General features: G+C 40.0%; 3 protein-coding genes across 7 annotated transcripts in view; 1 reads left to right on the top strand and 2 right to left on the bottom strand.

Annotated features, from left to right (window-relative positions):
* Positions 1 to 884: 884 nt before the first annotated feature.
* tmem179ab (transmembrane protein 179a, genome duplicate B) lies at positions 885 to 3630 on the top strand. The gene is made up of 4 exons (XM_088400260.1): positions 885 to 1264; positions 1938 to 2075; positions 2234 to 2312; positions 2386 to 3630. Exons 1-4 carry the CDS (start codon positions 963 to 965, stop codon positions 2557 to 2559), a joined length of 693 nt encoding a protein of 230 aa, XP_088256386.1. The 5' UTR covers positions 885 to 962; the 3' UTR covers positions 2560 to 3630.
* On the bottom strand, positions 1429 to 12829 carry c16h14orf180 (chromosome 16 C14orf180 homolog). The gene is made up of 9 exons (XM_088400259.1): positions 12484 to 12829; positions 12126 to 12156; positions 8343 to 8429; positions 7456 to 7576; positions 6566 to 6596; positions 6377 to 6485; positions 5773 to 5936; positions 5568 to 5700; positions 1429 to 5316 (listed from the first exon to the last, which is right to left on the bottom strand). The coding sequence occupies exons 1-9, from the start codon at positions 12634 to 12636 to the stop codon at positions 5111 to 5113; spliced, it is 1035 nt and encodes a 344-aa protein (XP_088256385.1). The 5' UTR covers positions 12637 to 12829; the 3' UTR covers positions 1429 to 5110.
* Positions 12830 to 12842: 13 nt separating this feature from the next.
* Positions 12843 to 17535, bottom strand: part of LOC148385365 (uncharacterized) — a 73965-nt gene continuing 69272 nt past the window's right edge. For 4 of the 5 annotated variants that reach the window (XR_015863373.1, XR_015863376.1, XM_088400261.1 and 1 more), the window contains one exon: positions 14614 to 15678. Coding sequence is in view for 3 of the 5 variants with exons in the window: in XM_088400261.1 (XP_088256387.1) it covers positions 15605 to 15678 (74 nt within the window). In the remaining 2 variants the exon portion in view is untranslated. Of the gene's footprint in view, positions 12959 to 14613; positions 15679 to 17535 lie in introns of those variants that run through there. The other variant, XM_088400262.1, reaches the window with a different exon arrangement.

The following is a 17535-nucleotide window of genomic DNA, read 5'->3' as shown; positions in this document are numbered from 1 at the left end:
TCTTCCTCGCTCCCACCTTCCTCCAGCCCTCTGTCGTCTGCTTAAGCGGTGCAGGGGGTGAATAACTTAGCACATATATTTCAGCCTGACACACTTTTGCAGTAGGTGTCCCCTGGGTGCCCAGTTCATGTGCCTACACATGTTGTTTTATTCAGAAGTGAGGCTTTGAGGACTTCAGTGTGTGGGTGTGCATGGAATCGCCTTTGCGTTTATTAGGAAAGGCTTGTGGACTTGTCTGCCCTTTCTCTACATTTGATAGTATATCAAATATTAACAGAAGACAATTTCTGCATTAAAATTTCAGAATTTTGTTCTGTGAAAACAGTCTGGAATCATCTAATCAACAACACGCTGCCTACTGGAATGCATATAAAAAAAAACTGATGAAGCTTGGCTAGCTACACTTCCATACATGCTCAGCTAACACACAAACTAAGCTAATATGATAATATGAGAGAAATGTGCAGAGGGGTGTGGTGCAAATGACCAATAAATCACATGCAGAGTGGGTGTAAAATTGTGCAGTTGGCATGATGGGAACAAATAGCCGTCTGATGTGTGCACATCTCTCACATAAATACTTGTCAGCATCACTGGAGGCTCTAATCTTGTAGGATATTGCACTATTTTTTTTTCTAATTCTAAATGAGTAAAAAAATGGACCATTGTGGTCCTCAACAAGTTCGAGTATAGCCATTAAACATACATGCATATAGGCGTATACAAAAATAAGATGTTCTGGGTTAATGTACATGCCAGTTTGTATTTTGCACATTTTTTTCATCCTTCAGTATTTTGCACAATAGGTTCTAAAATGAAGGAGCTATGACGTGGTAGAGATGTGGCCTGAAGGCCTCTCCTGCTCATTAGTTTTCAGACCAGTGCGTCTTCGGATGCTGCGCCTGCATCCACTGCGCATGCGCAGACTCTGCAGGACCATACACTGAGAAGAGACGGCAAAAATGGCTCTTGATAATTTAATTTTCGCTCAATGCATTCTATATTTTTTAGCTTTTATGTTTGGGTTTATCGCCGTGGTGCCTCTGTCCGAAAACACGGAGGACTTCGGCGGCAAATGTTTGCTGTTCACGCGTGGGATGTGGCAGAATGAGAACATCACGGTGTCGAAGCAGCGCTTCATCGTGGAGGAGTGGGGTGCTGAGTCCTCCTGCAGCTTCATCGCTTTTGTTGGGATAGCCTCCCTCATATTATCCGCAGTGCAGGCCTGGAGGTTGCTCTTCTTCTTATGCAAAGGACACGACGAGTGAGTAGTGCACTTGTTCTCATTTTAACATCATCTCCTAGTGGCCCGATTGCTTGCTGCTTTGAGCATGACAAGTAGAAATACAGAAGGATAGCAGTCATGCTAGAATGATGGGCTATGTAGCAGCGGCCAATTAGTTTGCATAAGACTTCAGCAGGAACATCTTGTACGTCTAATATTATATTACATATATTTGTATAGCACATTAAAGCATCAAGGCAATCCAAAGTGCTTCACACAAAATAATGTGTGATTTTAAAGCATCAAGGCAGTTAAAAAAATAAAAATAAAAGCAATTGATTAAAATTAAAATCAGTAAAAATCAAAGTAAAACAGAAACGTAGTTACAGTGCAGTGTAAATTAGAATAAAATCAATAATAGGCAGCAGCAAACAGAAAAGTCTCCAGCTCTGACTTAAAAACATCGAGAGTTGCAGCAAACCTGCATGTCTTTGAGAGTTTATTCCAGATATTTGGAGAATAGAAGCTGAACGCTGCTTCTCCCTGTTTAAGTCTGACTGTGGGAATAAAGAACAGACCTGTGCCAGATGATCTGAGAGGTCTGGATGGTTCATAAGGGATCAGCAGGTCAAGGACCAAGAACATAAGCGAAAGCGCTGTAAAAAAAATGGCTGCTGGATGGATGATAAATGCCCTCTTTTTTTTTTTACAGCTCCATCTTCAATGCCTTCCTCAACTTGGTGATCAGCTCCTTAGTGTTGTTCACCGTCTTCCTGTCGAGCACCATGGTCAGTGTGGGCTTCAACCTATGGTGCGACTCTATCACAGAGGGTGGCACCATGCCCAGCAGGTAGGAGAATGACCCATGACATCTTTTTATCACAAACCACCACTGGTCACTTGATTCTGAAAACTGCAATATTATAAACCATTGTCTTATGTTATTTTAAAAATAGGTTTAAAGTTTCTTTTTTCCGGTACTGTAAATTAACGTACTATTTTATGTAGCTGTGAAGACCTGCAGGACACTGACCTAGAACTGGGCCTTAACAACTCTGCTTTCTATGACCAATTTGCTATAGCTCAGGTGAGTCCCCTCCTATCATCATCATCCAAAAAAACCTATCTCTCATCATTAAAACAATTTTTTTCTCTTGTAGTTTGGTTTATGGGCCGCGTGGCTCACCTGGCTGGCCATCACCGTGCTGGCCTTTCTCAAGGTTTACCACAACTACAGAGAAGAAGACCTTCTGGACAGCCTCATCCACGAGAAGGACCTCCTGCTTGGACGCTCCTCACGCCGCAACTCTGACCTCAAGACCGGCCTCATCTAGAAAGAAAAAAAAATCCATACACAAACACACAGTCATCTATACAATCTCCTCTCCTGCCATGAGAAACGCCAATGTTTGCCTCTGTTGACAATCAAAATCAGTTTATATTCGTCCTATAGTTGATCGATTGTTGTTAATCCTTCTTTTCATAACAATCAAAATCGGTTTATATTCGTCCTATAGTTGATCGATTGTTGTTAATCCTTCTTTTCATGAGTCTATTTACCCACTCAGTATGTTTCTCCTTTAATCTGATGGTTTAGTATCAACACCATTAGAGTTTATGATACTTAAAATTGCAGTGTTAAAGGCTTGGACACTTTGTTGGACCTTGTCTTTGTGAATCTTATGCATGAGACTAAATGCATGATAAAATGAGAATACCATGGCTTTTAGGTCTGATCTCATTTTATACACCAATAACTGTGACTTTTGTTTTATTTAAGGTCCATACTGCATGCTGCAGCAAAAATACAACATTTGCGTGCTTTTGTGGTATTCCCGCAAAAAAAAAAAACTGTTCTACTGTCGTCTGTCTCAAAATGCTTCTAGCGACTGGTGTCACACAGTATCTCAGGCTACTTCTTACTATTTACTGTCAGCATTAAACATTCATACTTTGTGTGATAAAAGAAAAATGACTGCATGCATCTCCCAAGAAACTCAATCACCTTTTGATGACTTTTATTCAAAACAATTAAAATCATAAAAGAGAAGGAACTAAAAAAAAAAAACCTCCCTAAAGGCACTTTATACAAAGTGACCAGAGGTAAAGAGAAGGAACTAAAAAAAAAAAACTCCCTAAAGGCACTTTATACAAAGTGACCAGAGGTAAAATGCAGCTAAGCATTTTTTCAAAACAATATCCCTTCTTTGCTTCCATATAATCATATATTAAATATTGCTTTGACATAACCTGCTCTCCATGAACACCATGAAGAACTCAATAATGCTAAATATGGGATGCGTGTTATTGCTCATAATGAGAGGTACACAATGTTTTGTGCTCCTATAAAAAAAATGCATACGGTGTTTTGAATTATGCTTTGATAAAGGCGACTCACACAACAACTGGTTCTTTTTATCATCTGTGTTTGGCTTCAAAATATCTAAATAAGTGTAACACATTCCACCTGTCAATCACCAATATAAGAAATCCAAATATTACTTTTGGAAAAAATGTAACAGAGCAATTCAGAACTTTATATGAGTCGCGATGATTTTCAGTCAACCATTCTTGCAATGTGACCAAAAGCAATCTCGCTCATATCGTCATTGAGCAGCTCATTTCCTTCTCTTCCTCATTTCACATGGATTACAGCTTTCAAATACACTCGCGGGCAAAATTAAATACACTTGCACAAGCTAATGAGGTCCCATACAAGTGCTGCATCAACAAATGCGTTCACACAGATAATAGCATGAATTATAACAATCTAAGAATAAAATACTAAAAAACCCCGATTAAAAACAACTAAAGGAAAACTTTGCATTATCTACATTATTGATGCAGCACTCATATGCATTATGCAAATGTTTAATTCTCTGTCTTGTATGTTATTTACATTTTATAAAGGCGAATATTATATTTGTTAGTGTATTGCACAAACACATTCAATATCATATCATATATACACATATCACGTACTGTACAAAAATAAATACTTGCATTCAATGTAAGTCATATACAATACATACAATAGTCAAGGGCAGCCGAGGAATTGAGTGTGGCAGGCAATATGTGCAAAATTTACGAATAGAAGCAAAAAGCTGTAGTGACCCTATTGAAGCGTGAATGTACGCATTAAGTACACACGTGAGCAGTATGAATGCTTGAGCATTCATTCGCGATCTTTTATATCCATCTTAAGGTCTCTGCCTTCACTATTAGGTCAATTTAGCACACTAGTAGACTGTGTCTTACCAGTAAAATATTTCCGATTTCTGTGTGACATATTTGCACACTAGTAAAATAATTTTGGTAAACTAGTAGAACTACATGCTACTTACTACAAGTGAGCCAAAATTACAGTACTACAAACGGGGCCATAATTCTGCACAGAGACAGGTTAAACCTGATGTTGGAAATTTCTCAGATGAATGTAGGCTGGCGGATCTGCAAACGGAGTGCAGCGCCGTTGTGGGAGTAGTCACAGATGACTTACATTACCCAGGGGGATAATTTCAAAGATATCAAACAATGATTTAGAAGTTTTGATGCTTGTTGTTCACTTATTCATGAATTAGACCTACCTTGCACCGCACTTAGACAGTTCTGCGAAGGATTAAAATTTAGATAGACTTTCTGTCATCAGATTGTCACTCCACCAGGCTTATCTCCACGACACTCTTGCTGCTGTGCCGGCCCACTTACATTGGCATGCAGTGAGATACAAAAAACAGTCTGCCAAAATTGGTGCCGCGGCTGAATATGAAAATAGAGTGTACACTTCCATTGACCTTAAAATCGATATAAAGGATATTCAATGAATGGGAGCAATGTTTCACCACAAAGAATGCACCCGATATGTCCCCTCCTGGTTGGTCTCCATCACTGCATCGTCAGCCATATCCAACAACCCCACACAAGTTGCTTCATGTGAAGGAGGTAGACAGCCAGAGCGGCCTGCAGCTGCTCACACGCTCGCTGTGGATGCCTCCGGTCTGTGCAGTACATGGCCACGCCCAGGAAGGACATCATCAGGAAGAGGCAGGTGAACAAGAACAGGTGAGGGCGAGATGGGGTCGTCTCATAGGCTGAATACACACACAAGAAAACAATTTTGGAAAAAATAAACACTATTCCTTGTATTTATTATTATTTCATGCTTGACAGCCATTGACCTCAATAATTTTGTGTGACCCTGGAGGATTTGAGTGACTTAAAAAAGGTTCAACTGGATTAAAGTTATTGGATAGGCTGCGAAATATTTGAGAGTAAAACAGGTTCACCAGATGGCAGCATGGTTTTTCTTTCACTGTTTGAACACAACATCTTGTTTTCTCACCATGCACTGTGGTTTCCGGCTCCCGGAATCGAACCCTCCGTTCGCCTTTCCGTCTTTGGGTGGCTTCTGTGTCGGACCCACAAGTGGGGTTTGGCTTCTTGAGGATAGATGTGGGGATTTTTCCATTGATTAACTGAATTTAAGAAAAGAGACATTACAAATTTGAAGTAGCAATCAGGATGCTGCTTTTGCAGGTTGGCTTTACCTTGTCTTTTGTTTTGTCATCCTGTTGGTAGCCAAAGTCCTTTCTGTGACGAACCTCTGAGTGTTTTTCCTGATGTGAAGGCGGAAAACCGTTGACTGTGTCCCTGATGGACTCGACAGCAGCGAAGCGTTTGGAGAGTGCAGAGACACGCTGACCCAGAGAGTCTAGGAACACAACCACAGTCACACATGACTATTTGCTAATATTGCATAACACTGCAGTCTGCTTTGAAGAGAAGTCAAACAATATTAAACATGCAAACTTTTCTGAGTAAACTAATTCTGTTAGACAGATTCTTCCATTTAAAAAAAATACAAATATCTGCCGATACTCACCAATAACTGTTTCATTGATTCTATTGCACTGGGTGTGTTTTATAAGCATTGTCAACATTGGCTAATGAAAGATTGGCTTGCTGTCTCTAAGTAGTAATTTAATTGCTAACTCAATCTGTTCATGTGTATTCTCACTAAACAGATGGATATTTAGACGAAGAATAAAAGGGCAGTCATACTCTTGAGCCAAAATTATTGATTGGTTCTTGTTCAGCAACAGCGGACAGTCAATTTGTGCAAAGCCATTGAACTAAAAATGGATCACCTACCTGAATATTCAGTCTTGCCAATCTCGGCATAGACTGTGGCCATGAGCTCCAGGCTTCTGGCAGTTATTGGGTGGTCATTACCAAAGGCCCTCTGGTGGATTTTTGCAGCCTGAAGGGAGTCCAAATTAGAAATTAACATTTTAAATGTTTAGAAAAATATTGACAGAATAAAAATTAAAAGGAACATACCTTACCACTGTACTCCAGTGCAAGATGAGGTCTAAAAGGGGGTTAAAATAAAAAAATAAACAAACAAATAAATAAATAAATTCATAAATACATAAATTCATAAATAAATAAATAAATAAATAAATAAATAAATAAATAAATAAGATTTTATTTGTAATAGTAACTTTAAAAAGCCATTGATCACGTGTTCCCCGTTGTTTGCAATGCATGTAACAACTCTGGACTCAAACATAAACACACACATTTACTACATTTATTAGCATGATGTGGGTCAAGTGGGTTGGCTCGTGCTGGTTGTCATGCAAACCAATATCTGTTTCACAGTTTGAGGCGCAACACTGAGACCAATCTCGAAATGCACCTGCTGGGATTAGGTCTGTAGCTGCCGGGGGAGGAAATGGAAAACTTCTATTCCTGCCTGCAGGTTGTCCCTCAACCCGCCAATTGTAGTGTTAATCTATATCATCAGCATGATGCAGGAAATATGCCTGCTATGTGTCCTCATGACCCATCAAGGCGCCATCCTCACACCCTCAGCTCTCGCATAAACATGTAGCGCAAAGTCGGTTTAGCGTGACAGAATGTCAGACTCGCTCTTCCAAAGACACGCTTCCCTTTAATTAGTAATATCTTTGGTTTCGGATTGCCGGTTTTAGAATGGCCAGTAGCGGACATCTGATCAGAGAACACGGAAAACGACTTCCTCCGACATTGCTAGAAGAGTGATGAAACCATTGATGATTTAAGTCAAACGGTAACACATCATTACACAATCTGGTGCTACAACAGCCATCCAAAAAAATTTGCATATTGATAAAATTAACTCCTGATAAGACATAAATTCATAGAACATGGCACATGAATGCCAGCACATTGGAAGTTTTACCTACTGTTTGCTCATGATGCAGAGCTGGGCCAGCCGCTCGAGGTGCTGTGCCTGTGACGCCTTCTCCGAGAGCTCCTCTGGGGTCGACCATCCTGCCGAGCCCAGTGAAGCCTCCTCCTGGGGCCCTGTTACACAAACGCAGGGCATGGGATTCAGTCAGCGTGCCAGCAAAACTCTCAGGCTATCAAAGTCCTCTCTACTAGCTATAAGAAAGCTTGACAATAAATGATTAGAAATTGTTTGCCTGTCTAGTGCTTCTGAGAATACAGAAGAGCAACAACTGAGAACTGGAGACAAGAGTGCAGAGATACACGTAGAAGAGAGCAGATAAGGGGGGTCAAACGACAAACTCGCCCCACCCACTGGAACACTGTGACACACATACATGCAAGGTAGGTGAGACAACAAACAGTAGTCTGTACACTCACATTAAATGGTTAATTTGTTGAACATACCAAAAAGCAAGGAGCAATCTACAGTAAATTTACATATTACACAGTTTCTAACATGACCATAAAATCAAGTCTGCCCAGATTTCAGGAGGCAGACATGCAGTGCTGAGAGCAAAATATGATGAATGACCAGCACACTAGTGATAGAAGCTCAACAACTAGGTAAACAAACATTGATATGAGGACGAGGAGGCAAACATGCAGAGCTGAGAGCCATATATGATGAATGACCAGCACACTAGTGATAACAGCTCAGCTTCTAATAGGTAAACAAACAGTCACGTAAAAGAGGTCACAGGTTAATGAGAGGTCCTATATGTGTGTGTTTATTTTGTTTGAGTCTCTACCCAGATCACAAATCAGATAGCATGGTGAACTACACAGATTATATGCATACATTTTCTATTCTGTGAGGTATAAAACATATCATTGAACTTGCCTGTGCTCCCGTGAAGAGCCGTGAGCTCGATCAATGCCACCTCGTAGAACATCTTTTCAGCCTGGATGAACTGGAGGGCCTTCCCATCTGTTTATATGGGTAAGGGATCATTCTTGTCCAATGGGATTAGTCAGTTGTTGAAGTTAAAAACAGCCCTGGTTGTTGCCCAGCTTTACTTTTCTGCTCTCCCTCCCTCCATTCATCTGAAGAATGACCTCAACAAACAGGGCGGGTTTTTAAGTACAGGTGTCAATCACCATTATCGTGATAATCGGAACACTCGGAACTGCATTTTTAAACCTTATCATGCTGATTCTTGTCACCATAATAAAAAAATTCCACATCACCACTGAATGTTTGATTTGATATTTTGTTAGAATTGTTTTGAATGCCTTTCATTTCGTAGTATTGTTGTCATCAGAAGCCTCACTATTAAAAGCATCTTAAAATAGTATCAGAAATATTCCATTGTAGTTGGCACACTTTGAAATGACACCAGTGATACTTGCCAGGTGAATTTAAAGACCAGAAGCTTAAAATAAACACAGCCCCTCCTGTCGAAATGCCCTATTTAAACCACATTGCTCACGTGCAGAACTATAAATTGCTCAGTTTTCGCTTGTCATGAGACTTGAGATCTTTTAAATTAGAGCTAGGTAAAATTAGAAATGATAATTGAAATATGTTTTGTTGATGATGGTCCTGTTGTATGACTAGAAAACATTATGCTTGTCTCAGTTTATGGAAGTCAGCTCGCACAGGGGAATACACTTGGTATGCAGCGGACTGTTTGGGGATTGGGTTGGGGGAGCAACCTTCATAAAAATTTGGAGCACTTCCTGTGCCAGCTATCTTTAGCCTCACTGCATCACAACAATGGTAACAAAGCACATATTTATTTCCATTAGCTCATGGCACACAAACAAAAGATTAAATTTACATCGTGTGAAATCTTGAACTATTTAACTGGTGGATAAACTGGTCAATTGTACCTTCTGTCTGATGAATGAGCATTTAAGTGGCTGGCAGAGATACAGTGCCGTGAAAAAGTTTGTGAACCCTTAGGATTTTACAATATATTTGCACTTTTTTTAAAGAAATGACGGTGACAAGTTTACAAAAGTGTTACAGGATATTGACACAAGGCTAGTTAGCATTGACACAAATCTGCAAAACCCTGTTTTAACAGGAAGCATAAGAAAATAGCAAAAAAATCAAAACACAGGTGTGAATAAGTTTGTGAACCTTTCCACCTATAGAAGTTAAAACTGACTGTGTGACATGTCTTTCAATACTAGATGACTTCAGGTAATTTCATGTGACTTGACAGACCTTAAAGCCACACTTGTTGTATACTCACCTGAATGTACTTGTCATTTAGTAGAGCTATACCTGCGTGGACACAAACATTACAAATCTAGCAATGGGAAGATCTAAAGAGCTGTCTCCAGACCACAGAGGAGCAATAATTGCAGCTCACAAATCTGGAAAAGGTTACAAAACCATAGCCAAAGATCTGCAGCTACATGTTTCAACTGTAAGACAAGTGATTTACAAGTACCAAGAACATGGAGTAACTACTTCACTTCGAAGATCTGGTCGTCCAAGGAAGATAACAGGCAGAGCAGAAAGAAAGATGGTGAGAGAAGTCACTGATAACCCCAGACTTACCTCTAGAGACCTTCAGAAATCTCTCTCAAGCAAAGGAATTGAAGTTCATGACAGCACCATCAGAAAAAGACTGGCTCAGAATAACCTTCATGGAAGGGTAGCAAGGAAGAAGCCATTACTATCAAAAAAGAATATTGCAGCTCGGTTAAAATTTGCTCAAGAGCACATAGGAAAGCCTCAAGAATTTTGGAACAACATTTTATGGACTGATGAATCTAAAATAGAACTTTTTGGCCAAAATCAAAACAGATTTGTTTGGAGACGACCAAGCACAGCTTATCAACAAAAGCACCTCATCCCAACTGTAAAACATGGAGGAGGACGAGTACTCGTATGGGGCTGCTTTGCAGCAGCAGGACCAGGGCAACTTACCATCATAGAAGGAATCATGAATTCCGAGGTTTACCAAAATATTCTGGAAGAAAACGTTAAACCGTCTGTAAAGAAGCTCAAGTTAAGAAGAAACTGGATGCTGCAACAGGACAATGATCCAAAGCATGCAAGTAAATCAACATCGGAATGGCTCAAAAAGAAAAAATTCAATGTTCTGGAGTGGCCCAGTCAAAGTCCAGACTTAAATCCGATAGAAATGTTGTGGTCGGACCTGAAAAAAGCAGTGCACCAAAGAAAACCATCAAACCTTGGACAACTGAAGCAGTTCTGCAGGGAGGAGTGGCCCAAAATCTCCCCAGCTCGATGTGAGAGACTCGTCAGTACTTACAAGAAAAGATTGCAAGAAGTCATTGCTGCTAAAGGAGGTGCAACAAGCTATTAACTCTGACTGTTGGCAAGGGTTCACAAACTTATTCACAACTGCGTTTTCATTATTTTGTTATTCTTGTGTGTTTATAGTTAAAATATAGTCCTATTAATTTGTATTCAGCCATAATGGCAATGTGTCACCATTCTGTAACACTATTGTGAACTTGTCTCCGTTATTTCTTTAAAAAAATGCAAATATATTGTAAAATCCTAAGGGTTCACAAACTTTTTCACGGCACTGTAGATGTACAAAGACACTTAATTGAATTAAATAGCTACCATTTTCTGACCAGTTAAGTCACAACAGATCTCTCATATGGCACACTAATGTGCCGTGGCAAATGAGTTGGAAATCACTGCAAGAAATGTGGAGATACTGCTTGTTGTCCCCTCCCTCTACCTCATCACAAGATAATTATAGGAAATACAGAGCACAACCTTTATCTGACATCCTACTTCACTGCCACATGCTTTCTAAGAACTCAATCTGTAAACACTCACAACCAAAACAGTTTTTGGCTGAGACAAAGTTCACTGCGCTAACTATACGGGAGGCCTTCATCAAATTTAAAGCACTTATTGTGTACGAATTGTCAAGCGCTTACTGGCAAATGTGTCTCAAAAGTGTAAAAGTCAGATTTTGCACAAGATAATAGTGACACTGTGTTTTGGCATTCCCTGCCAATGAACTTTGACCTTGTTTTGCAGAGGGCCACTACAAAAATCTGCAAAAACAATCTAAAACGAATGGTTGCATTTAAAATGATCATGTTTGATTTCCAATTAATTAATTTACTGATTGTGCAAGGCCACAAAAACTATTTAACATTAATATTGATACTGAGGATCAGAGGATGTAACCCTGTCCGACTCTATAAGTGGATAATGTTTCATGCTGAAAGGGTCCTCCTGATTGCTTGAGCTGAAGCGACACCTAACAAATGCTCCTATTTAAACAATGGTCAGTGAGGGGTAACCACTGGTTCATGTAGCGAGCCAGTTAAGAGTCGAAGCGTCTCGGTGACAGCAGGGAAAATATACACCGACACACAACACCCTCCGTTATCCCCGTGTGCTATAATGTTGAGCTTTATGGAGGCTGTTAAGTGGCAATAGGCAACCAAGTCAAGTGCAGATACAAGTTAATTAGTTTACTCGGCCACTCTGTTGGGCCGAGATAAGAGCCTACAAATCCTCTCATGGCTAAAGCGTGAGCTCTAGACAAACACCGTATCATTGTAGGACCGACGAACCCGTCAACAGATATTGACTTCCTCTCCTCATAAAATTTCCATTGAATTCAGTAGATCATCTATATACTCTCTTGTGGGCTTGTCAAAGTAAGGATACAATTCTTTTCCGTGATGAAGAGTTCTGCAATCTGCAAAACACAGAGGATTCAAAGATTAAAGGTGTAAAATGATGTCATGAGTTGTCAAAGAAGTGATTTGGATCTCCATGATGCATTCTCGCTCTGGTCATTATCATGTTACTGTTCACGTGGTGTGATGTTATGACATCTGGAGCATTCCTTCATGTGCTACTAAGCAGAAGAAACATTTATTCACTTGAAGGCCTTGTGATCACATGCAATGGAAAAGATTGGAATCTTTTCTCTTCAAGTCAAAAAAAATTCACGATTCAGCAGATTCGGGTGATGAATTAAATATGCACACTTAAGTGTGTGGGAAAAAACTGGCTCTCTTACCTGGTGAAGGCAGTTGGGTAGAGAGGTGAAGCTCTGCACATGGGTCAGTCCAAGCAGGCAGCTGAGAAAGCAATGCAGGGCGGCCTGGTACTCCCCCTGCTGCTGGAGCTGCTGTCCCAGCTCAAACAGCCCCTCCCTCCCTCCACTCAGCATCCCCAGTCCCAGTCGGAGCCGGCACTGCCTCCCATCAGAGCGCTCCAGACGCCGAGGACAAATCAGCACTTCAGCCCTCGCATGAGCAGCCGATGACCCACACCGGCTCTCAATCCGTCCCGGAATGTCCCGTCAAGGACAGGCGACAATTAGGAGAGAGCTGAGGGAGCTCCGGCTACTTACCCTGGTGAGATCCATTCCCTTCCCTCTTCCCAGGCTGCACCAGGAAAGGAGGACAGAGGAAGTGGAGAGTATTTGCTGGTTGAGTGGCAGCGTTTTGGACCAATCACTGCTCAGCATTTTACACACTCTTTCTCCACCCCTCAAAGGAGAAAGTACAACATTGTGATGTTGACATAGAATACAGTGTCTTTACTCTATGACTTAAAGCTTCAAAAAGTCTATTTTAGGAAACAGGTCTACATGGGCATGTTAAAAAAAAAAATCTTTCTTCCATAATTCTGGTTTTATGATGAGGAGTTGCGCAACCGCAGGCAGAGCAGCTTGAATGCTGTGTGTGCATGTTTTACATGAAAATGCCAGAGGGACATTTTCCATTAAGCAAACCAACATATGAGCCACTGAGATGAGAGCGAAAGAAAGAAAAAGTGCTCATTATTATTCAAACAGATAGAACAAATATTTATTCATCAGGCGTGCACTATAAAAGTACTTTCATGCAGCCCTTGACACACTGCCAACTAACTACGCCTGTAAGAAGAGCGGCAGGTGCACTAAGATGCAGCCCGGTTTAAATGAACGTGATGACAGAAAGCAAAAGTCAGTCTCAATTAGCATCCGATGCACTGAGCTAGCTAAGGAGTTTAATGGTGGCGAATGCAAATCGACTGAAGATCAGAGAGCATTTAACATCTCATGGCAGGACCTGTGACAAGAGCCGGTGGACTAATACATTTCTCGCACTTGATTATGAAGCTATGAGCTGTTAGAGGTCAACATGAGGCCGACATTTGAATGTAGGGGGAGGCTTCTTGTCCTCAGCCAGTGGTCGGCTACTAATTGACAGACAAATGAAAGACATCTAATTGTGAAGCGGTCAAGCAGAACGCATCATGTTAACGACACATATGGATTGACAGTGGGGCATTTTAAGATTCAAAAATATACGACTGACATCATATTAGTACCGTAATTTCCAGACTATAAGGCGCACCTAAAAACCTACAATTTTCTCAAAAGCCATCAGTGCGCCTTATAGTCCGGTGCGCCTTATATATGGACCAAATTCCTGAATTTAAACTGGCCCGAAGCATTGTGACATGAAATCAATCATAAGCTGGAGACTATGAATCATGAATCAAAAAGACTATGGATCATTATTTTGTGATTATAAAGTAATTTGTTGCGTCTGAAGTTGAAATAAAAAAGATAAAATGGAGAATGATTTGATTTGGATTAAAAATCTGACATGATGCATTAATGGTGCGCCTTATAGTCTGGGGCGCCTTATATAAGGACAAAGTTTTAAAATGGGCCATTCATTGAAGGTGCACCTTATAGTCCGGAAAATACGGTACATTCATTTAATGGCCTAATGAGCTAATGGGGAATTGTGCACGGAATAAGCCTTGAAATGACATTGTTGGGTTCTCTGAAGAGCCGACCCAGTTCTTTGACTTAAACACCTCTACCTTGTGGTGAGGACATCTACATTGCGGTCGTATCCTGGCAGTTTAACAGGCTTGGGACCTGACACCCCCAGCTACTGGAAGGCACTTTATGACCTCCATGTAATCAGCAGTAAATGCCGCAACCATCTGTCTCTTTTTACTCAATTACCTGACCCAATGACTTTACTGATAAACACCATCCAAGTCAGCACAGCCACAAAGATCCAAGCTAAGGTTATCACGTCATTATACACACTTTTTTTTGTTTTATCTCACTTTTCATTTTCGCTGAAGCAACTTGGATCATTCATTTATGAGCTGAAAATCAGACTAGGGAATGAATCACTAGGGAGTATAGAGGTTTCATTGTGAGAGTCACATACAGTATTTACAGCACGCTCAGCAATGCATGGCAGCGTCAGCACTTAAATGTTCAAGTGCTGACTCTCAAACAGGCTATTAAACTTGCTTTGCATTGGCTTCATCACTGTCACAGTCAGGTTAAAGAAAATCAAGAATTCAGTTAGACCAAACGCCTCTACTGGGTTAATATATTTTTGCTCCACTCTTACTCCCCCAAGTGGAGAGCTTTTAAAACTGTGCTGTTCATTTACAAAAAAAAAAAACTGAGAAGTTAACAATAAAATTATTTTTTAACCAATATTTTATTCTTATTAAAAATATTTTCAATTTAAATTACTAATTGTGGTAATAAGACAATACAAAACAATTTTGATTGTGATTACACGAGTACATAATATAATCACTGCTAGCACAGAGGTTGAACCTCATTGAACTTTTTATTTACAGAGTCATCACAAACCTGTGGACAATTTCATCATGGGAAATAAACAACCAGGGCCATGTCCTTCACTAGTGAAATACGTGAACCTCTGAGCAGGAAACAACACTAATAAAACACTGTGGCATGTTAGTATAAAACCCCAAACAGCAGGTGAACACTTCCACAATACTTGCACAAGAGCCCTAGTTTAAGCTATGATTTAACTTGTGATCATCAGAAAATATAATTAGATGATGGAGAATTGCTTTAAGTATGTCAAATTTCCATGTGCATGCAAATTTATCATTCGGACAAATCAATAGTGGCATTTTTCTACATTCCACATTAAAAAGGAAAACACACAACGCTCATTCTGAAAAAATATAATTCCTCGCTGTCATGAAAACACAAATTAAAAATAGTGCTCTAACTGTTTCCATCTGGTGGTAATGTCCATAAAGCAGGTAGGGAATGGAATGGCCCTCTCAGGGGAAATGCATAGTTTGTTTGGCGGGAAACAGGAGGTGTAAACAAGCAGAAGGCAGAGGAGGATTTATGACTTTCTGATGCTTACGTCTGTGTGCTTGGGACAATCGCTCCTACTCAGTCGTAGCTCATTGTGACAGGCTGCAAAAAAAAAAAAAAAAAAAAAAGGCATTCATAAAAAGTAAACTGACAATGGTTTCACTTCAGGCTACTTTCTGGATCATGAACAATGACAGATGAATGAGTGATGCTGCCGTATTGAAAGTCTGAATTCCTTGAGAACATTTTTACCCTTGGCATCATGGATTCTTTGTATTTTTTCTTTTAATAATTCAATAAATCTCTCAGCCTATCACTCTCGGTTTGAAGATGATCCGATTATTCCACAGCTCTGAGTTATATTTGACACATAAAAAAACAAGTGTGGCCGCATAAGCTACAATACATTATGTTGCCCATTACATTACTATGCAACCATAGATGCATTTACTTTTTATTACCATTTCCCCTTGACCATAAAGCTGTGTTATTGTTGCATCTAACAATTGGATGCAGTGTTTTATTATGGCCTAATAAAAATGAATTCATCCACAAACGCTTTCCCCTCCAGGAAAAAAAAAGCACAGGGCATATTGTAAAAATCCATGATAATTATCTGGCAATATTGGTTTTATTACTGGAGGATGTGTCCTAGCCACATGCTGTTTTTGCTGATAATTCTAATGCTTCACTGCCACATCAGGAGGGGAGGGATATAACCATGAAGCAAATAGAACATGCCAACAAAACACCAGTCTAGACTGATTGGAAGGAACAATGTTCACCACAACAAGGTTTTGCATTCTTAATTTTCTTTTATGTCCAAATTATGATACCGTATTTTCCTGACTATAAGGCGCACCGGACTATAAGGTGCACCTTCAATGAATGACCATTTAAAAACTTTGTCCTTATATAAGGCGCACCGGACTATAAGGCGTACCGTTAATGCATCATGTCAGATTTTTAATCCAAATCAAATCATTCTCCATTTTATTTTTTTATTTCAACTTCAGACGCAACAAATTACTTTATAATCACAAAATAATGATCCATAGTCTTTTTGATTCATAGTCTTCAGCGGGCTACTTATGATTGATTTCATGACACAATGCTTTGGAATTTGGTCCATATATAAGGCGTACCGGACTATAAGGCGCACTGTCAGCTTTTGAGAAAATTCTAGGTTTTTAGATGCGCCTTATAGTCCGGAAATTACAGTATACAACACACCAATTGAACAGCATTTCAGTTTGTTGTTGCAAAAAAACAAAAATACGGTGCTACTTATTGCATTATGTTTTTTTCATTGGCGTTAATGGTTTAGATAAAATTTGTGCAAGGATTAAAAATAGATTTTTTATGCTTAACATCCAAAACACAACCAGGAAACGAGCAACTGGAACTGACATCCAGTTCCTCTTCATAACACACACAATGACACATAACTGCATTTAATGCCAAGTGAAACTGATACAAAGCACCAGTGTCCTTTTTTTCCCCCAGCAGGCACATATTTCCCAAGGCAATCCAGCTCTTTTTCTTTACAGCCATTACAGTATTCCATTTGTGCCCTCTGACCCGCAGTGATGTCATATTTTCAATTCAATTCCGAGTGAAATGGACAAAGTGAAATCCATGAGGTGTCTGCAGAATAGCACCGGGGCTCAGCGTGTCTAAAAGCAGTTTCTCTGCACAGTTGGGTTTGGCCATGAGATGTGGCATAATTGCATCCACTGGCTGAGGTTGGGGAAGGCCACAGATTATTGGATGGAATGTGTCTCAGTGATGGAACTAGTAGAAGGAGAGCAGACCATTACGGGAAGTCCCACACATCGGTGAAAAATGGAATGGCTTTTCAAAAACTGGGCTACTATGACATTTTAGTGTCATGCACTGTAGACATATTAACTGTTTGGTTTCATTGGGGGAGCTTTTCACATCATGTCCCGTCAACTT

Source organism: Syngnathus floridae, chromosome 16, assembly GCF_059516105.1.
Source record: "Syngnathus floridae isolate MCC-2025c chromosome 16, RoL_Sflo_1.0, whole genome shotgun sequence".
In the NCBI taxonomy this organism is placed as follows: domain Eukaryota; kingdom Metazoa; phylum Chordata; class Actinopteri; order Syngnathiformes; family Syngnathidae; genus Syngnathus; species Syngnathus floridae.
Note: the sequence above shows the minus strand (reverse complement) of the source record. Positions and strands in the feature narration are given on the sequence as shown.